The 22412-nt window shown below is 33.8% G+C and overlaps 1 protein-coding gene across 2 annotated transcripts in view; it reads left to right on the top strand.

The window, feature by feature from the left end:
* The window catches only part of LOC124371069 (PC-esterase domain-containing protein 1A-like), a 43614-nt gene that overhangs the window by 13289 nt on the left and 7913 nt on the right, over window positions 1–22412 (top strand). For both annotated transcript variants that reach the window (XM_046829390.1, XM_046829384.1), the window contains exons 2-7: window positions 8775–8854; window positions 13347–13433; window positions 14725–14867; window positions 15468–15618; window positions 18559–18686; window positions 21854–21927. In XM_046829390.1, coding sequence (XP_046685346.1) covers window positions 8775–8854; window positions 13347–13433; window positions 14725–14867; window positions 15468–15618; window positions 18559–18686; window positions 21854–21927 — 663 coding nt within the window. The remainder of the gene's footprint in view (window positions 1–8774; window positions 8855–13346; window positions 13434–14724; window positions 14868–15467; window positions 15619–18558; window positions 18687–21853; window positions 21928–22412) is intronic.

Below are 22412 nucleotides of genomic sequence, written 5' to 3'. Positions count from 1 at the left end.
ACCCCAGGACCGCTTCCATTGCTAGTGTTGGGCAGGAGCTCATTGCTCCCGTGATGCCTAAGCAAGCTAACCTTTGAAGACTCTGTAGCCTTTTTGCAGCTGTTGTTTGTTCTACCTTCGGCCACCACACTAAGGCAGCATATGTAACCATTGGTTTTATTATGGTTTCGTAAATCCAATATATCATTTTGGGTTTAAGTTCCCATTTCAATCCAAAAAGTCTCTTACAGGCCCCAAGGGCCATTATTGCTTTGGATGTCCTGTTTCTAATATGTGAGTTCCAGGTGAGCTTTTCATCCAGGATTAAACCCAGATATAGACAATAGACAATAGACAATAGACAACTCTTTATTCACATATTCATCAAGAACAGTAATGCGTCAGAAAATACATAGGTTATAGTTGGTTATTTAAAAATTCTGCCTCTGAGTAGAAGGGTCGTTCCAGGAGCCAGGTCGTCAGCTGAAACTTGAAACGTTTTGGTTGTTCTCTCTTGAGGTGTTCTGGCAGGTTGTTGAAGTATAAGGCACCTTTATAGCTGGGTTTTTGTTCAAACAGTCTCAGATGATGTTGCGGGATTGTGAAATCGGTTGCATGTCTGGTGTCGTACTGGTGTTGATCCCTGTGTCTAGGTTGTGCTGTTGTGAAGGTGTGAAGGATTACTTCTCGGATGTAAAGTGAGATGGCTGTAAGAATTTTCAGTTCCTTGAAAGACTCTCGACAACTGTCCCTGTAGTTAAGGTTAGCCAGGCATCTAATTGCTCTTTTTTGTTTAATGAGTACTTTGTCTAGGTTGTTTTTAGAAGCTCCTTCCCAGGTTGCAATGCCATACCTAAGGTGGGACTCAAACAGAGCAAAGTAGGCCACTCTGGCTGCCTCTGAGCTGCACACTTGCTTGGTTCTGCGTATGACGTAGATCCCAGAGCATAGTTTCTTGCAGAGCTGGTCTATATGAGGTTTCCATGACAGTCTTAGAATCAATTATGATGCCCAGATATTTCGTGGTGTTTTCAGTTACAAGTCCAGGTAGCGATACAGCAGTGTCAGTTTGTTTGGTGGTGAAAGTCATCTGTACTGTTTTGTTTTCATTCAGGGCCAGATCGTTGGAGGAGCAGTATTGCTTAGTCCTGTGGAATTGTGTACTGGCCCTTTTCATTTAGTAATTCTGGTGTCTTATCGGCAAACGTTAGGACTGTGTCATCGGCATACATGACGGTATGTCCATCTTCACCAATCCAACTAGGGAAGTCGTTCGTGAGAAGGAGGAAGAGGACTGGTCCCAGTACAGAGCCCTGCGGTACACCCCTTTGTATGTTAACAGCTCTGGATTGGGCCTTATATCTTGTGCTGTTTTTTGTATAGGCTATTTCCACTATCTGTTTCCTATCACTAAGGTAGCTGTTAAACCATTTTGCTGCCTCCTCTCCCACACCAAGTTCCTCAGTTTGAGCAGAAGGAGGTCATGGTTCAGGCAGTCAAAAGCCTTGCTGAAGTCAAGGAACAGGCTTGTAGAAGTGCAGCCATCTTCTAGTTGGTTTAAGATGTGCTCAGTCAGTTGAATTACAGCTGTAGCTGTAGATCTGCTTTGAGGAACCCGTGCTGCTGTTCAGTGAGGAGTCCGTGCTGATCTAGGTGATGCAGCAGTTTGTTTAACACACAATCTTTTCAACGATTTTAGAGAATGTTGAGGTTAGAGAGATTGGTCTGTAGCTATTTCTTTCCGTAGTTGGTCCGCTCTTGTATTTTGGATAGACCTTGGCAATCTTTAGCTTATCTGGAAATATACCCTGTGAAAGTGATTTATTTATTAAGTCTGTTAAAGGTACTAATATTTCAAATTTGATGATTTTTAACATTTTGGCTGAAACCTCATCAATTCCAGCTGAGTCTTTTTGTTTCAAAGAGTCAATGGATGTTTGGACTTCTTCTCGAGTGATTGGTCCAAAGTTAAAAAATATGATGTGTTGTTGGTGGAGAAACTGGTAGGGTATTCATTATCGTGTTACAACTGTTCTGTAGTGTTCTTTCAGCTATTGTTGAGAAGAATTCATTGAAACAGTTTGAGACTTTTCTTGGGTCATCTATCATTCTGTTGTTAATTTGAAGGATGAAACTGGTTTTCGGTGGTGGGACTGGCTCTTCTTTCACAATTTATAGTATACCACAAAGCTTTTTAACTTGTTTTCTGAGCTATTGATGTGGGCGGTAGCGTTTTCTCTTCGGAGTTTTTTTATATGTTGATCGTACTCTTTCTTCTTAGCCACTGTTCTAGTTTTGGTCCTCATCTAATCCGGTTGTTTGCTGTTTATCAAGGGCTTTTACATACTCGTTCTTGAGCCTGGTACATTCTTGATCCCAGCACTGTGTTCTTTTATGTTTAACTCTTGATGTCTTCAATGGGCAGGCATAATTTAGGGCAGATTGGATTATGCTGTTGATTTATTGTATGCTTCATTTACATCATGAGTTATTATTACACTTTCCCAGCTTTGGGCTTGTAGTTGTGCTTTTAAGGAGCTCTATTGCATTTTTATTGTAGATTCGTTTTTTTTCTTTAATTTGTCTGTTGTTAGTTTTTTAGTGTGTACCTTTGCTAGTTGCGCTGTGTGGTCTGAGAGTCCTGTTGCTATGACCGAAGTCTGTATTTGTTGAAGATTAATATTTGTACATATCCAGTCTATTGATTTTGCTGTGTTCTGGGTGATTCTTGTAGGTGGCAAAATTAATTCTGGTGATGTTAAAAGGAGTTAGGAATTCTTCTATTTTTGCTTTATCTGTGCCGTCAGTTAGAGTATCTACATTGATGTCCCCCATTATCAATACCTGTCTATCAGCAGCAAGCACTCTTTCTAGTTGTTCTGTAAGAATGTTTATGGCTTGGTCGAGGTTTGCTCTTGGAGGTCTGTATACACCTAGCACCAAGCAGAGTTGTTTGCTGACTTTGACTTCAAAAGAGTGCTGTTTCACAGGTCAGTTCTGTTTCCTCATTACTTGTGCGTATGAGTGAGACATTCTTTTCCAGACCATTTTTTACATATCCTACCCACCCCTCCCTTAACGTGGGTTTTCCTAGAGAAACCCCCAATCAGTGAGTAGCCTTCTATGCATGTGTTTTGGAGATTTTCATGAGGAAAGGCCATGTTCTGTTATTACAATGAAGTCGGGGTTCTCATCTTGTAGAAAGTGTGCTAGCCTATCAGTTTTGTTGGATAGCCAGTTTATATTTTGATGTAAAATTTTCAGTTGGTTGTTAAAAGTTCGTTTTTCTAGTTTATTGTGATTAGGTATGGCCGAGAAGGATCTGTTAGTATTGTTGATAACTGTCTGGTGTGTTATATTGCTTGTGGCTTCAGTTGCACGTTCTTGTTGAAAAAGTATCTGGTGTGATAGGCCTCCTTTTTCCGAGTTTTGCTTTTGATGCCCGACTCTAAAAAAGCGGGGCTTGAGTTGGGGTTTCTTGCATCCTGTTTTTTTTTCAGGGTATGCTCACTTGGGAAATTAGCAGTTGGGGTTTGCAGAGGCGGCAAAAGAGGACTATTAAATCATTGGCTGCATCCATGTACGTGTCACACATATTTGTTTGCAGAAATTCTTCATATGTCTCATTGTCTTTAAGTCTTTTTGCACTTACTGGAGGGTGTTTACCTTGTCCTGAAAATGTCATACTGCTTGCTGGAGACTGGAATTTCATTTTGGGTAACAGTTTTTAAGTGTTGTTCTGTACATGTCTTCACTTTTTTTGTTCCTGAGCTTTATTTTTTTTAATCTGTAAGGACACACTGAAGTGGTTGTTTTTCCTTCCTATTGCATGCTTCTTACCTTTATTTGGCACAGGCGTATTTAATTTCATTGCTCCAGGGACGATTTTCGGGGTAGTAGTATCTTGTGATGAGATGGTTTCAGTTTGAGTACTCTGCTCACACAGGACTGACTGTTGTGTGCCAGCAGCACAATGGCAGTGAGATTGGCTGGTGACATTTTTAATCATTGTCTCCATTTGGTCCTGTTTTGACTTTCATTTTGGCTATTTCTAAAAGAATAGTTGAGAAATGTTGTGGTCTGGACTGTGGTGAAAGTTCTCCGCCTGTTGTCTGAGTTTCAGCGTTCATTTTTCTTGGAGCTTCCAGTTGGGCTATGTCTGTTTTATGAATCAGAGTGCTGCTGTCAGAAGACAAAAATTGCTTTTCAAGGTCACCAATTTTTTTGGCATACTCTGAAATAAGCTGTTCTTGTTTATTGTCATGATCTTCAAAAATGTTTTCGATTTCAAACTATCTTTTTCCTTTCTTTTCCAACCTGTGCTTGAGTGGCAGGCTAATTCTTCAGACAGTGTTTCAATTCTATTGAGATAGTTTCCTTCCTCTTCAGACATTTCCTCGATCTTCGCATCACAACCTGCCAGCCTACACTGAAGATCTGCTAGGTTGCGCTCCAAGGTAGATAGTTGTTTTTTCAGCAATTTATTTTCTTCCAGCAAAGCAGAACCTATGGTTGCAGCCATGGTGAGCTTATCTTCTTCACTGGCCGAAGTTTCTAGGAAGTTATTTTCGATGAGGCTATTCTCCAAAGTTTTAATGGAACTGTTGCAGATCTCATTTTCAACAATGGGGGATTTCAATGAGAGAGGCATTGTATCTCTAAGGTTTTCTGGACTTTTAGCATGGACTTGGTCAGGTGACCTGTGTTCTTCATGGAGTTTATGGTCATTGTGCTCAGTGGCAGAAAGTACACTACATTGGTTGCATTTCCATGTACTGTGTCCAGCTTTTAATAACTTTTTAAGGTCACTACCTGAGATTCCAATGCATTTTGTGTGGAACCATTGCTTTGCATGGCCCTGTACAAGCTATTGAAGAGTACCTTACTCCTATGCCACAGGTGCCACATAGGTATGTTGACATTATTATTAAAATTGGCAATGGCAGTAGTTATGTCTACCACCACAAATATTTTATTTATTTGTGTATTGGTTTCGGTAAGAAGTAGCAGTGCCAACAAAAGCTTGTCAGGTGTGGTCAGTAATTAATTTGAAAATGCTTAAATGATTGATTGATAGTTATGTGAGTTATTGCTGCCTTTACAAATTAGGTCAGGTCTTGAGTTTTACTATGTTATTCTTGAAGTGTTTTAGTGAAATGTACTTACAGTACTTCCAGGCAAGTTTTGGTTATATTTGGCAAAAAACAATCTCATTAATTAGAAAACATAACAGTATGCTTGTTTAATCTATTGTTATAAAATATTATAAAATCTATTGAATTAAATATGTATTTATATGGAAGAAATTGTCAAATTTAATTAAAAAAGTTCAAACAAATAAATAAATGCCCATTAATATAAATTATAACAATCATAAATCAGTTTTCCAATTAGCAAAAAAGTAGACACCCACAGCAGGGATTGAACACAGGTTCTTCAGAGTAGCAATCAATCACTCTACCACATGAGCTATTGGGCCATGCAATGTGAGGTATGCTTCAATGTGAGGATACTTCACCTCCTTTGTTTGGTTAATGCTGATTCCCTCCAGGACAGGTTTTGCTAGCTGGAATTTTCTTTTCCTGGTAAAGGTAATCATATTTGTTTTTGATGGGTTGATCCGCAGACCTTCCCCATGACACCAGTTACTTATGAAGTTAAGTTCTGTTTGTATTAGGCGTTCCAGCCTGCCTATGTTTTTCCCTTTAATCATAAGCACTAGGTCGTCCGCATAACATAGTAGCCGTATTCCTCTCTTTTCTGCTTTTCTTAGGAGATCATCCACTACCATCGCCCACAGGAGAGGAGACAAGACCAAGACTCCCCCTGGGGGCAGCCTCTTTGGGCCGTGATCGCGGCAGATTCGTCCCCGTACTTAGCTTTTACCTGTCTGCTTTTTAGGAGGACTACTATCCATTTGACTACATCTGGGGAAACTCCAAAACGTTCCATCGCAGTCTCCATGGATTGATATGCTACTCGGTCGAAAGCTCAATGTCCATGAAGACGCTGACTAGGGCTTCCTTTTTTCTGAAGGTATTCTCCACCTCTCCCACTAAGCTGTGGAGAGCAGTGGTGGTTGATTTTCCTTCTATGTAGGCGTGTTGTGTGGGACTAAGTGGGTGTTCCAGTAATATTACGTCCCTTATGTGTCTATTTATTATTTTTTCCATAGTTTTCACCATGAAGGAGGTTAGGCTAATAGGCCTGTACGAACTGGGTTTTGTTGGATCCCTGTCATTTTTCCGCAAAAACACCACTAGTGCTATCCTCCAGTTCTTTGGTATGTATCCTAAGGCGAAACTGCTTCTAAACAGAATGCTAAGAGTATTTAATAGAATATCCAGCCCCTCTTGAAGAAGGGCTGGAAAAACTCCATCCGCCCCAGGAGATTTAAATGGCTTAAACGATCTTATAGCCCATTTAATTCTTTCATATGTGAATAGTCTGTTAGACTGCTGTCTGGCTCTTGCCACCTCCCGACTGGATCCCCCCCCCCGAATAGAAAATAAGTATCCTCATTTATTTAGAGTTAGGTGACCCCCCGGGAAGTGTGTCTCCAGAAGTAGTTCTAAGGTCTCCTTCCTGTTCATTGTTAGGTCTCCATTGTCCTTTATTAGAGTCCCCATAGGATTAGTTTGCTCCGTTTGGAGAGTTTTTTGAAGCCTGGATGCCTCGGGAAGACTGTTAATGTTTTTACAAAAATTCCTCCATGTTCTTCTTTTATTCGTTCTGAGTTCTTTTTTATATTCATTTTGGGCCTGAATATAAAGTTTCAAAGTTAAGGCTATATAAAGTTTCTCAAAAACCACTAAAAAAATTCACAACCAACATATATTAAAATCACCTTAGCTTTACTCCTATTCAACCTAGAGAGATGGGAGTGGTGCCATTTTACTCAGTTTGAAATTATTTTTGGTGTACAACTTAATATACTTTGTCATAAAATGCTTCTTTTTTTTTTAATAAAATTCACAATTTTGATTTTAATTTTCTCAAAAAATGCATTTTTGAAAATTTTACTGTAATTGCTTACCACTGGTGATGAAAAATCAACATATGATGTGGTATGAAGCTGTATATTACACAAATATAAATGTATAAACATAATTATATAGCTGTTAACATTTGTCATCACCAAGGGGCTTTAAAATTTCACTGCAAGGAAAAGTTCTACAATAAATTGGTTTGCAAATATTTAAAAAAATGTACACTATATGTATAATAGATTTGGCTGAGATATTAAGGAAACAATGCATAAATGCCTTTGATTATGCTTCCATTTATTATGTTCTTTCAATAAAAACAATGTTTAATCATGGAGTTTCATTAGTAAAGAAACTCTAGAAAAGTAAGTAAGGTGTTATGGATGCCATCAATCACAAAAGTTATAAAATGAAAATAATTACTGAATGGTAGGAAGGGGTTTGAATTTTGTTTGGTACATTGGCTTCAGAATCGCCTCATGTATCTTGTACAAAGTTCATTTTATGCCATGTTGAAATTCCAAAACTTAATGCTATTCAATTTACAATATAAATAAACATTTAATATTTGAGTTTAGGTGTGGGTGTTACAACTAGTGAGCACCCGTGTAATGATGACACTGCAATATATTTCAGAAAGGCTCATCAGAAGAAATATACCATGTTGCAACAGGAAAGATTGACCAATATAAAGATTGTTTGATATAAATACGTTACCAGTCAATTTATTGAAAACTAAATAAACAACCGCATTGTACAGCACATGTGATGTATAATGGTTACTATTATTAGACTAATGTATAAATAATATATTTCTTAATTATTCCACCATGATAATCATATTAACTCGAACTCTTCATAAATGTCTGATAACAAGGTTTGATACATGGATTGAAAATAGAAAATGTTTGTTAACAATTTAATAGACCATGTAATAGTCTTTGATCATGCCCATAATTTGAACCAATGAGATTAAGGGCCTAGTGCAGTGGATGAATATGCCAGTTGGAATCCAACGGGCCAAATTACTAATATAATAATAATTATTACTACAAATATTGTACTCGTATATAGTTATTATTATTACAATTATTTTACTCGCATAATGCTTCTCAAACCATTCGTTTCAATATTTAAATTTAAGATTCTACTAATAATAATATATACGGTTTAACAAGCACTTGTTAATTGTCTGCCATTGTACCAAGTATAGATGATCGGTTAATGCAGGTCCGAAAGATTTCCCCTCATTTGAGTATTTAGTTCTTTATACTCATGCAAGGAAAGCTACTTATTATATGCTACCTGTTATATGTTATAGCTAGCATGTTATATGCTGTATACAAAACTTCAAAACTTACTGTTCCGGACCAACACCTACGAGGTTGAACCAGCATGTGGCAGAATGATCCTAATGACATAAGCTATATCCTAATGGTCCACTGGTCTATGCATGAATCTTATCAACAAAATACAGAGGAGAGTCAGTACAGTACAAGGTTGATGATACTGATCAAAGTGCATTGGTCAGACAGGATTTGAACACATGCCATTTTTTAATTGGGGTCAAAAGTCTTATGTTTTAGACCACTCGGCCATCAACTTACTCAACAGTTACATTATATAATTTGCATACAACCACTCCAACACAAGGTGTATGCCCTTGTTTCCTCACAGTTCTTTACCACCTAATCAGAAAATTGAAGATACAATCAAAGCTTACCCAAAGCTTTGTGACAAGTATAATTTATTTATCATAATTTATCTTACGGAACACACAAGGCTCTTCATAAATCTTATTTATTTCAGATGTACGGGCCACTTATAAAGACCTTGTTTGGCTTCTGAGCAATGGTGGACTGATAGATCAAACCAATTTGAGAAAAAAGGTAAGAGTTCTTTTACATTTTAAAATTCATCATCTTAACCCTCCAACTGATGACCGATGGCACAGACGTTCACCAATACTGCTTGTAAACCGATAAAGATGGCACAGCCGTCAGTCAACTTTCTGCTATTATTATGTGAAATCCGTTTAAGTTATAAAGACATAACTTGCACCAATCGAATCATCTAATCATAAAGATCAATTAATGTTATATAGTTTATATTCGTAATATTACTCGCTGTCAGTAATATCAATCAAAAGCCGCATGGCATGCAGCTGACGGACTATGCAGCTGGTGATGCCCTGCACGGCATTGATGTTCTTTGTTGCTACAGTTGTTAGGTTATTATTTTAGGCTAGTTATTTGTAATTGATTGTTATGTTGTGAATTGGGCGATCCTCGTTTTTCAAATTATATATCTGAACTATTGGATGATGAAAATATTAGTTCTGATGATGAAAGTGCAATATCGGCAAATGAAGTGCATAATGGTATTCCTTTGTCAGATATGTCTTCAGGTAGTTTGGATGATTATAAACCGGTGGAAAGTGAGTTGGGTTGTGAAAATTGATGACAGTGAAAACAATTCATCACTATCTGATTTTCCTCTTGCCCAAAGAATTCATCAAACACTCAATATGGAAATGCGTAATGCCGAAAAGTTGTACATACTTTACATTGTTATCAATAAACGTTTTTGTGTTGTAAATAAGTGTACAAGTTATAATTCTTTACTATAAAACTATGTATATTTTGTACATTTACAGTAAATCACTATCTCAAGTCATGTGAAAGTTACATGGAGTGTAACTTAGTAAAAAAAATTTACAATACACATTTTTCAATTTATGTACAAATAACAAAAAAACAATACTCTAGTAAGTGCATATTTGTCTTATTTTAGGTATATATATCTGGTCTCTTAAAAAATGATATATAACCCTTATTACTTAAATTATACCTTAGCGAGCCAAAAATAAATAACTAAAACTACTCCTAAGAGCCATACACCTTAAAAATAAAAAAATTCCCACATACCAAAACCAATTTTTGTTATAATTCTTATAACATAAGAGGTAAAAAAAAGACAAAATATTTTTTTTCACTCTTTATTGTTAATCTACAGCCAAAAAATGGCAAAATCATAATTTCACTGAAAAAATTTAATTTTGACATTCTATGTGTTCATATATAAAATTAACAATAGTTGAACACAATTATTGTAACATTTTACAAAAAACAAGCATATAGTAATTTTTATTTAGAGAAAATATAAAGAATATAGTAAAAACTTATATATACAAATTAAATAAAAGCAATGAAACTAAAAAAATTTAAATTTTCCAAGTATAAAATAAAGAACACACTACATTTTACAATATTATAACATGATAAATGATACTTATTGAAAGTGAGCTACATATATGTGATCCTTAGGCGTAGGTTTGTTGTGTGTAGTACAGCTCAAAACACAGGTCAGGATGCAAGGCAGGCTTTGACGTGCACGTCTTGCAGGCATAGTTCGTCTCACGACACAACCCCCTCTTAGTGCACACAACACAACGGAAATACTTTGGTCTCTTCTCCAAAAAATGACATCCAATAAGTCTTTCTTCCTGGGGTCCTTGTGTCAAACATCTTCCTTTTCTCTTTGTAGAATTGGCTGCCATTTTCTCACTTACTAAGTCACATACCAGTTTTTTCCTGAACTGTTGGTGTGTTAGTGGTTTAGTGTTACTTTTTATTTGGATGTGTTTGAATAATAGGTAGGAATTTACAATTGATACTTCTAGCAACCAAAAGAGTACCTTTCTGTATCATTTTTTTGTTTTTCTCATAAACTGGTAAGAAGCGATAAAATGGTCACTTCTGTCAACTGCGCCCATATGCTTGATATAATCTAGCACTACAGTTGGTTTTGCAGTAGGGGGTTTATTTGGCCATTTGCTCGCAACCTCTGTAGCCTCTGATCTACTCCCTTTGCTCTTAGTACTCAGCATGTGTACAACCCTCTTGTCTCTCCAAGATAAAACTAGAGTATCATTACTTCGTTTGGCCAAGATGTCCCCAACCTTCATTTTTTTTTTATTGTCTATTCAAATCTGGTGGCATAGATGTACGATTAGGCATTACTGTCCCAGTCAAATAACAATTTATACTTAACAGCTCACCAGCAAGTTCGGGACTGGTATAATAGCGGTCTGTAAATACATGCAAACCAGAAGTTGGATTTTGCGGGTCTTTGTAAATGACACACTGACACAATAATTTTACAATCTGTGCAGTTTTCAAAAGCGGGGAATTCAATATAATGTCACTTTTTCCAAAGTAAGGCAGAAAATCATAAATGTATCCGTTTACACAGTCTGATAGAACGAAGACTTTCATGCCATATTTTGTGGGCTTGTTTGGATTGTAAACCCTGAAACTGACTTGCCCTTACTAGTTGTATAGAATAGCTTACATTTATCCCTTATGTGTTCAACTATTGGTTCTATTCTTTGAGTCTTACTCATAGGCGCTCTTCCATCAGAATGATTGAAGTGAAGACTCCAAAATATGTTGAGAAAATCATTTCTCAAAAATACATCTGCAAAAAAAAAGGAATTTTATCTTCCCATTTTATACTATGGTAAGATGTAATGTCTGGAAGAAGAATAAGACCCATGTTTATGATCATTCCCAAAAATGCTTTGAAATCTATATCTGTAATCGGTTCTCACCTATTCATACGAGATTGTGGAAAATTTAGTTAAGACTTTCTTTCTTGGGCAAACACATTTGTTTCAGATACGATTTTCGCCATACAAGTTTCGTCAAAAAATAACTGGAAATATTCTAAAGGACTTGTATCTTTATCAAAAGTGCTAGGTAATACTGGGCCTTTATTGATATTGTACAGAGGAATTGTATGAGATGGGCCTGGATCGTTTGTAGTAACATCAGTCCAAGTGCATGGTCGGTGATTATGTCTAGGTCTAGGCCTACCTTGTATGTTTGGCTGCATTGGCGGTGGAGTAGCATTTTCCCTTTCAAGAGTTTCATTACGTAATGAAGGAGTTTCTAAGGGCTCAAAATCACTATCATTTTCATCACGATTATGTAAAATAATATCTTCGGCTTCACTACTGATCGATCCCTCTACGAGTGCACTACTAAAAGAAGCATTCATTATTCCTTCCACAAAGTCTTCAAATCCTTGATCGTTTATGTTTGCCATTGCTAAATGGTCAAATAAGAGTTTGTAAACACGCAAATAATAGCTAGAAACACTTAGTATTCTAAAAATTAAAACTTGACAATAAAGCCCTAAATCACGATAATAATACATAAACTACACTGTACATTGATTAAAAATATTGATTAACATCAAAATTGAAAAGATAAATACGCGGATCGAAAATGGAAGGGCGAATAAACATCTAACCTCACGGAAGGTTACAGGGAGACTGAGCGCGTGTCAGTAGACGTCGTTGGCTCTGCGGGAGACTATGAAAATCCGGCCACCCGCCATTTTGTCGCTCGAACAAGAGCCGTGACCTTCAAAATAGACACAAACGGTTGTCCCTTGTTTAACAGTTTTTACTAAGTTTGTTACCCAGAAATGCTTTTAAATAATATTTTAAAAAAAAATTGATTATGCGTCAGTGGACGTCATTGGCTTTTAGCGCTAGTTTAGGCATGACGTCTAGTAACGTCATTGGCTCAGAAAGAGTTAAGATATGTTTTTGTAAATATCCTAAAAATATACTGCGCAAAAGACAAAAACCAATATATCATTCTGGGAGTTTCTTATTATCAGTCGGAGGGTTAAGTGTTCTGTTGTACTTAATGTAGATAATAAGTAAGAGTTTGTTCAAACTTTCACAGTGTATAAAACAAATAGTACATAACTAAATTTTAAATCTATGTTCTTTAATAACAGAATAACAGACTACTGAATAAACCATGATATTCAATAAACGAACATTTAAGGTTATGGAGATAGCTATAACATGACCTATATTTTAATGCTTTTAGTAAAGTAATTACTAATACAATTACCAAACTTGAATTTCATGTAAATAGATAAAGGTAAGTGTAAAAAAACTTAATACATTTTTTTAAGTGTAAATGTGATGTGTTAAATGTGACTAGAGATACCATTAGCTGAAGAGATATTACAGATTTGACTCACAACCGCTTGACTCACATCAGATACGTTTATTCAAATTTGTTTTTGATTAAGACAAAGAGGTTATGTTAAAACTACTAATAAAAAATATTGTTTAAGTTTGTAACTGTTTGAAAAATAAGCTTCACGATTTCCTAAATTAATTTTAAGAGGATTTCATTTTGCTCTTTTTTACAGTAGTTTTTTTATTGTATTTTGGAATATATCCAAAATAACAATGCCAAAATAAATTAGTTATGTTTTATGTGTCAAGCAATGATGCTACCAATTACACTGTTGATACATCCATTGAATTATTTTCATGTTTGACTTTTGTAGCAAGAACTTAGCTTCAGTGGTGACAAGTTGGGGAAACACAGTGAACTGAATCATGGCCGAGGATATGAGGAGGAAAGATCTTTTAAGGTAATTTCATTGATGTTTTAAGTAAATATTAATTAAAACTTTACATTATTAAATAAAACAAACCTGAGACTAAAATAATGCTTTATCCACAAAAGTCAGATAAATTTATCTGACTGTAACCTAGTGTGGAAACAAGTTATATTTCTTGTCTAAAACCATACTGAGTAGGATTTAACAGATTATTTGTTGGTAGGACACAACCAAGAGACTTTCAAGAAAATGCCTTTATTTAGTAGACCATTAGTACATTTTGCAAGGCGATAAGTCAGACTCGAGTTATGATTTTTAATAGATTATTTTACATGTTGTAAACATCACTACTTTCAGTTTTCTCGCCAGTTGGAACATCTTTTGGTGTCTAGCTAAAACTTACATTAAGTAAATTATTAATTTTTTGTTCTAAATTCCTTACAGAATCAATGAAATGTTTATTAAGAAAGGCTCTATATCTGAGGAAATTTTCTCCTTATATTTTGTTTTATTTTTGTGTTCTGTCTTTGTATTTATTACCTCTTTGTTCAATATATTGTATCAATGTTGCTTATTAATTTTGCATCTTTGTTGACTTTTTGACTAATGCCTCCAAATTGGTCTCAATGCTTCTTCATTTATTTCCTTTACTAAATTATGACAGTCTGGTGCTTCTATTTCATTTGTTGTCCATTTCACAAATATTCCAAACTTTAAAAAAGATTTAAAATTACAATTTACCAAATAAGCTTTCAAAACCAATAACATGTCTTACAAAACACAAAAAGACATCATCATTTTTTTTCTTCTTGTTTTGCTCTGGGGGAAAAAAAAAGAAAAAAAGTCATACATTGAATTTTAGTCCACCTTTACAAGATGCTCTGGGGAATATAAATATTTATAGGAGTTCAATAAATATTATTTAGAGTTTGGTTGATCTTCCAAACTCTATAAATATTTTTCAGCTTAAACAATATTCTGGAAAGCACCTCTTTCTGTGTAGAAAAGTATTTTTTGTAAAAAAATGTATGAGTGGGCTATAGCATGAAGTTATATTATCAGATGATTTCTAATAAATGGGCCTGTTCTCACTTATTACGAATCATTTGATTATCACATAATTAAGTGGAAAAAAAATTGAATTATGAAGTCTTCATCATAATAATTACTTTGTCATAAGACAACCATTAGTTATATAAAGCAACAAGCATATACTGTAGTAAAATAAATTTTCAAAAATCTGCACTATCACTAACACTGGTAGTTGTCATCCAAATAGCTGATGTTATAATGTGTAAGATGAATATACTGTATGTTACAGAAGGCAGAGACAAGGGTGGACTTCTACTTCATTACTCGATGCTACAACCTTCTGTTGGAAGACATGATGGAGGATATCAACCTGGGATTAAGAGATGCCCCTGATGTTATATATATCAACTCTACTCTTTGGGATGTCTGTCGGTAAACTTATTATATTTCCAATAGTTCATGCTATTCAATGTAATTCTTTACTTTCTCTAAATAAGAAATAAATACTTCCTCTAATTAAAGGCTTACAATCGGTGCATCAAGGGAGGAAAAGTCTTTGTCGTTTTATAGAGGAGTTCCACACTTGATTCTTTGTTATACTGTCAAACTTACCCCTCTGTATAAGGGGCAAAATATCCTTTTCTCCCTTGATACAAATATTTTTTTGATGTTTGTCTAACCCTTGGTTCAAGTTTTTAGTGTGCAACAGTAAATATTGCATCTTATATTGAGAATTTTCTTATTTCCCATGAGGAACCCAGTTAGTAATAACAAAATTTAAGTGTTTATTTTTGATTGTGGCTGACAAGTCTTGTCTTTCAATTTCTCTCATTCATTCTGGCCCACAGCCCTCTCTTTAACTTCTTTATTTTAGGTTTGAGTTTGAAACAGGAATTTAAGGATAATTTCTGTTCTAATGCAAGTAGTTACTCAATTTCTGTATTATGTAAATTTGTGTTGGTTATCCAGTCTTGTTTCAAGTACCAAATTTTTGTGTTATGTTTTCCACACAAAACATGTAATGTTTTACAGGTGGGGCCCAAACGGCGTTATCGAGTTTAAAGAGAATTTGCAGAAGCTGGCTCGTCTTTTCAAAAATAGTCTTCCAGAAAAAACCTTAGTTATCTGGGCCACAGCATTACCTCTGTCACCCCAAGTAAACAGTAGCCTTCTTCTCAAACAGGTAAAAACCCATTTATTTGGTATAGCAGATAGTATATTCAGTATTTGATACTGTAATATCTTACATAAAGAAATTGTCAAGAGTTTGTTTTCTATAACACAAACTTAAGAGCTGTGTTAGTAGTAAGTTAATTAAAATTGCATACTTTAGCTTTTTTCATTCTCATTTGTTGTATGCAAATATATTATAGGTGCAGAAAAAGTGTTCTTATGGCAGAAGAGGGCTATAAGAATTCTGTATTATTGGGGTTGCAGGGATAGTGTTGTAAATCATATTTTATTAATAATAATAATATTATGTCTCTGCCATTCATTTTTATTTTTCAAAATTTAATCTACATACAAGAGAATTTAGATTATTTTACAAACTTTAATGACATACATAAATATTACACAAGACATGCCAAAGACGTAGTTCCGCCTACAACTAGATTGACTAAATGCATTATGAGTAAAACATTTTTATAAATCAAGCTCTTTAACAAACTCCCTGAAACATGGAAAGTGTTAGATTTGCAAACTTTTAAAACAAAAATTTCCACATGACTCACCTTTGTAGCCTTTTGCCCATGAATGAATTTCTGAACTCAGAGGTAGATTATAAAGATTAGTAAGTCTACATTGTATTTTATACTTTATTGTAATGTGTTGTAATATTTATTATTTTATGTCTGACTTTGTCCAGACAATAAAATTTATTCTAATTCTGATTCTGAAATGATAACCACCTCCAGTGGTTTTAGAAGGGCACTTCAGCTCACATATCTGGAAGGTAAGTTGTATTCTTCCTTTTTTGCAATAACTCTAACATTGGAATAACTTTTATTGCACAGTTATTTCTAATATTTCTTGATATTGAAATTCTCATGAAACTGTAAAGTAGTCACCAAATACTTTTAAGAATATCGCTTTACTTCATATGTAAGTTCTTCAAACAGGACACTCTACCCATGTATGTTCTTAGTTAATTTGATTTAATTTTTTACCTTGTCTGTGTATAAAAAATATTATTTCTGTTTATTTTTGTTAACTAGTGCGTAAATTGTTTTAGATATTTATCAAAAATTATATTTCCTCCTTTCTTAATTCAACTGTGCCTCTTAAGTAAGATGGATTCAGGCAAATTGCACTGATTGTGAACCAGTTCTGAGATTGAAACTGGATATGACATGAAACTTTCATCTTTACGTATTTTTCCCTTTTACTCTTTTATATGGCTCTTAAACTCAATGATAAGTGAGTGTTTGATAAATTTTATTTAGATAAAATAAAAAAAGACACATGTACAGTTTTCAGTTTTCATAGTACAAGTTTGTTTGTTTCAACCTAAAATTTGTTTGAACCCAAAATTTGTTCTATATTTATATGGATACTTGCACCCGTATTATTTAGATATTGTGATATTCCAGCAAAACAGTTCTAGGAAGTTCATAACTGCTGATGGACACTCTCATTTTCTCATAGCATAGAAATTGTTTTAGATATTTATCAAAAATTATATTTCCTCCTTTCTTAATTCAACTGTGCCTCTTAAGTAAGATGGATTCAGGCAAATTGCACTGATTGTGAACCAGTTCTGAGATTGAAACTGGATATGACATGAAACTTTCATCTTTACGTATTTTTCCCTTTTACTCTTTTATATGGCTCTTAAACTCAATGATAAGTAAGTGTTTGATAAATTTATTTTGGCGGAAATAAAAACAGTTTCAGGCAGTTTCATAGTACATTTTCCTAAAAGTTTGTTTGAACCACAAATTTGTTCTATATTTATATGGATACTTGCACCCGTATTATTTAGATATTGTGATATTCCAGCAAAACAGTTCTAGGAAGTTCATAACTGCTGATGGACACTCTCATTTTCTCATAGCATAGGAACATTTTACAGGATCTAGCCTTATACTTTTTAGTGCCCTCAGAAACTACTGCTTAAATTGGAAACACAAACCCACCTCATTTAAATCAGAAGTAGCCAACTTTAGTAAGAAGATAATTAACTTAAAACATAACATTGTGTGTGATGGTATTATGCACTCCAATATTGGTGTGGTACACAGTAAAAAAAAAAAAAATCTGAAATAGCCAATTTCCACTTTAGTAAGAAGATAATTAAATTTAAACTTAACATAATTTTTGATGATATGCTCTACAATGTAACATATTGGTGTAGGTGCAGAGTAGAGATGATAAGAAATAGATTATCTCATGTTAGAGTGAAATGAAATTTCTTGTGTACATTAGTTTTATCCCAAGTATAATTTTCTGCAAATATTGTTCGTTTGTCTGGTTGAACAATCTATGTATGAGAGAAGTATATGTCTGACTTCTATCCAAATTTATTACAGATCAATTAGGATGACCAGATTCATCCTCCTGGCTATAATTTCCCTAAAATGATTTCTATAACTGTGCAACATTGCCACTCCTGATGTAATTCACAAGGAAGCTGTGGTTGTTGAGGTTATAGACTCTTTTCTGCTCTCAATCTTCCCTTTTTACTAGACATTCCATCAAGTCTAAGTCCTGTAACCACCCCTAAAGTAATTTTTCTGGTTGTATGGTGATAATTTGTTTATAAAATAATGAATTAAATAATGAAATAATGAAAATTATTATATCATGCACAAATATCTAGGATTTTTTAAAAGAGCATAACAGTAATAATATAAGTGATCTAATAATGTGTAAATACAGTAATATGTATTAACATAAAAAGAACAAAAGATCTCTGAAGCGAATGTTGTTACACTGGAATTGGGCAGTATAATTACTGAAATGGGGTAAAATGGAAAACCCGAATTGTGGTTGTGAATTAATTCTTAAATACAATTACTTTTTTGTTTAGTACTTTTACTATATAAAAACAAAATAGTTTGTTGCTTTTTATATAGTTAACATTTTGTCTACACATATTTATCTCACTAGTTATTTTTTCCAGATAAACTTTCTCGGTTATACTCTCCGATTTGATGTGATGGAGGCGAACCAGTTTGCTCGCCATGTGATGGGGAATCATGGCTTTGATGTTCTTGACAATCATTTCTACATGCGCATGCAAATTCACAGGTTAATGTCTGCTCTAGTTATTTGTTGTTTTGAGCTGAGTTCTCTGTTTTATTAGACAAGTAATCTTTATTCTCATATTATTGTGATCTTGGATCACCATCAGGAATTCCCTTTTACATTGAAAAAAAAAAAAAAATAGTACAAGATACAATAGTTTTTTAATCCAATTAGATCACGTCATTACTCAACTCTTGCTCACATATACAAAGTCATATACATGCCACTCACTTGCATATTTAATTCTTACAAAACATCAACATGACATTAAGTCAAATAGTTCCTGCAAGTGTTATTCATATCAATCAATCAACATGTTTTATTGCCATAATATAAAGATCATTGATAAAGTCTCATTACAGCTTTCATTATAAATATTGTCGTCAGTTATAAAACTTAGATTAATTATATCTTAAGTTATGCAAACATAAACCACAATACTCAAATACAGCCAGTGGCATTGGGGAATTTAAAATAAAATTTTTTAATCTGAAGAACTAGTAATATTTATTCAAAAATATTTTTATATTGTACTTTAGGACTAACGGTAACAAATGGTTGTACACCCTCAGTGCAATAACAGAATGGCTCTCAAGAGTTTTGCTTAATCTATTAAAATTAATAGATGCAGCATTTTTATTCCTAGTATTGTGGGAGTGTTTTATACTGCTAGGCTTCACTAATTGAGTATATTTAAAGATATTTAAACAGTGTTTCTCTGAAAGAGAAATTCTTCTTCTAAGTTGGCAGCATTGCTGGTTAAAACAGACCGTTTCGGAATTCTTTTACTGCTGGTGTTGGAATGCTGCAAATCTTTTTTCTAATTATTAAAAAAAAATTTTGAAGATATATGTGTTTGTTTACTGGATTTTGAAATATTGTTTTTTTACTACTGTAGTGGCCAATTTCAGATAGTGCATTTTGCTTAAGAAATAGCATGTGAGAATGTTCTCCAAAAAGCACATGGAACACATATCTTTAAAAAAATCACAATATATAAATCACAAAAGCAATTTTGTGAAGATCATACAAAAATCAAAGATGACCATTGGAGTATGTGCTTTTCCACTTTCACAATAGATTAAAATTTTCAACATGTTCAAGATAATTGTGCATATGGACAGTTAATTAACTTATTTATTCTATTACCTTTAAACTTAGGATTTCGCTTTGAAGGCTTCTGTATGTTTTCTAAGAATTACCATATTTATGAAAATTTCAACATTTATTTTCTTTGTTTCCCAAAATATGTAAAACTAATATCTACTGCACAAAAAGAAGTGAGAATAAACATGTCTAGATACATGATTGCCATTGCTAATTACAACAGCTTGTTATAAAAAATTGTGATGTGTGTAACATAGTGTTGACAACGCTTAGACAAAACATGAATTGAAAACAAAGACAAAATAAAAACAGTGATTATTAAACAAAACAATTGTCTATAACTATCAGTCAACATTAATGGGTAAAATTTCAAGCGGCATGATACCTTCATTAAAAGTTCTCTCAACCATAGGATGAGAAACTTCTTCTTCAGTGAATCCTTCCTCAATATGTTACAATTCTAGGCCAGAAATTGTTTGATACTATATGCAACTAACTCATTCTTAATGCTTCATATTTGATACCTAAACTCGCCATTGGAGAGCCATGAACTACTGTACATATTACTTATTGATATATTCAGTGCAAGATGAGTATAACATAACTATAATAAACAGTTTTGTTTACCACCACGTACCTACCTCTCTGGTTTTTCCTATTGTGCTTAGTGTACTATGGAAGTTATACCAAATTTTAATTAAGGGAATCTTTACAGAGAGCATTACATATTAAATACCATTACAAGAATAATGTTATATGAGGTTTTGCTATAAAATAACTGAGCATATATTGCGGTGATTGCCACAATAGGTTTGAAATTGGCACGTAAGCTATCAGTAGACACGAACACGATAGTTAACTGAGCTGATTAATTAATTTTTACAATGGAAGCCTCCAACTCTGGAATACTCCAGGACAGGTTCTGGTTGGCATATTCCTACCAACTCTAGGCGAATGTTGTGTCAGAGTCATTGTGCAGCTATCGTGTAGAGAAGGCCGGGTATCAGTGTGTGTAGATCGTCTATAGGCCCAAGATTTATAGTTAGGGAACATTCGGAATCATATAAAAATTTTTAGTTTATAATATTCTCATCAAAGCTGGTTAGGTTTGGGTAGAGGAAATCTAGTGGCGAATCTACGGTAGATAAGTAGTCTTCTGGAAAGGTGTCTTCTTCAGATCGCGATGACACAAGGTCACAAATATTGGTAGCAATATGACCTTTCTTATTATTTTATAAGGAGGTCAAATACTATAGTAACATGTATATTGTAATTTATTTTGTAAGACAAAGTTTAAAATGTGTTGTAATGTTTTAATTCCAACTGTAATAAATTGGAAATACAAACATAATATATCTTACTATATCTAAATGTTTTATAAAAGTATATGGCTTACATAAGTTTAAGTACCATTTTCTTAAATTCAGGTGACATAATATAAGTTAAATTAGTTTTTGTTTTCCCTTATTATCAAATTTATTTTTCCTCATGCCTACCACGGATATTACATTTATTACTTGTTTTCATCATTTATAATGATTTAAGTCCATTAAGGTTTTATACTGATAGTAAAGTATTATTAGTTATCCAATTTTTGGTGGTAATAAATGTAAAAACAAATTCACAAAACTTATTGTGATAAGTAATGGAATCATTACATAATAGAGTGCCGATTTAATAAAGGTAAAACAAGTATGTGATGTACGATCATGGGATTGTTAGCTTCTTTATGTGTGTCCACTAAACTTGTATTTTAATTCAAGCCAAGTTTAAATTAGACCATATGGTTGAAAACAATAAATTACCCTCCTTACAGCCCAGAGTAGGGAACTCCTGACCACATATGATCTTTAAAATGTTTGATACATTCCCTGAAATGTATGAAAATTATAACAATGTTTCATCAGTTGAGATATATACTCCAAAAATAAATGGTGGTAACTGTGACATAGAAAAGTAGTGTTGTAGTGGGAATTTATTTTACTTACTTACAATATACTAAATACTACTTACTGGATATGTCTCATATATCAGATATAAAGAAATTGTAAAATATGTTCTAGGAGGGTAAAAGATGGAATTCACTACTTTCCTGTTGCAGTTCGCCTGCTTACCAACCTTCTGCTCACCCATTTAGGTATTGTTCATCTCTCTTTATATTTTAATATTAAATTGTACTTTTGGAGTTGGTTTTCTCATATTTTGTTTCTCTACTCAAATGTCAGGGAAGCACAACCTAACCAGGTAAATATTTGCAATAAAGGTGCACAAGCTCCTCAATATTAGGCCGACTCCGCACTTGCCATTCTATTTCAACTGTAACAGATGTTGATCCTCTGTTGTTTAGATTAATTTGTTAAGATAAATTTTTTTAAAAGATGTAAATTACTTCATGTTGATCATAGACAAAAACATTTTAGAATACTTTTTGGTTTTAATATTTAAAACGTTTAGGTTTTTTTAATTAATAAATGTTAATATTTTACCTCTTTTAATAAAAATAATAGTAAGAATTATTTCAAAATAAAAATGTTTGTTTTATTTAACAGTAACACTTTGCGATCGGGAGGCCACTGATGTGGCCAAAACTTATCTCTCATTCAGTTCAGATGGCTCGCCGGG

The sequence above is a fragment of the Homalodisca vitripennis genome, chromosome 1 (assembly GCF_021130785.1).
Source record: "Homalodisca vitripennis isolate AUS2020 chromosome 1, UT_GWSS_2.1, whole genome shotgun sequence".
Classification (NCBI taxonomy): domain Eukaryota; kingdom Metazoa; phylum Arthropoda; class Insecta; order Hemiptera; family Cicadellidae; genus Homalodisca; species Homalodisca vitripennis.
The sequence above is the reverse complement of the archived record's forward strand: the minus strand, read 5'-3'. Positions and strand labels throughout refer to the sequence as shown.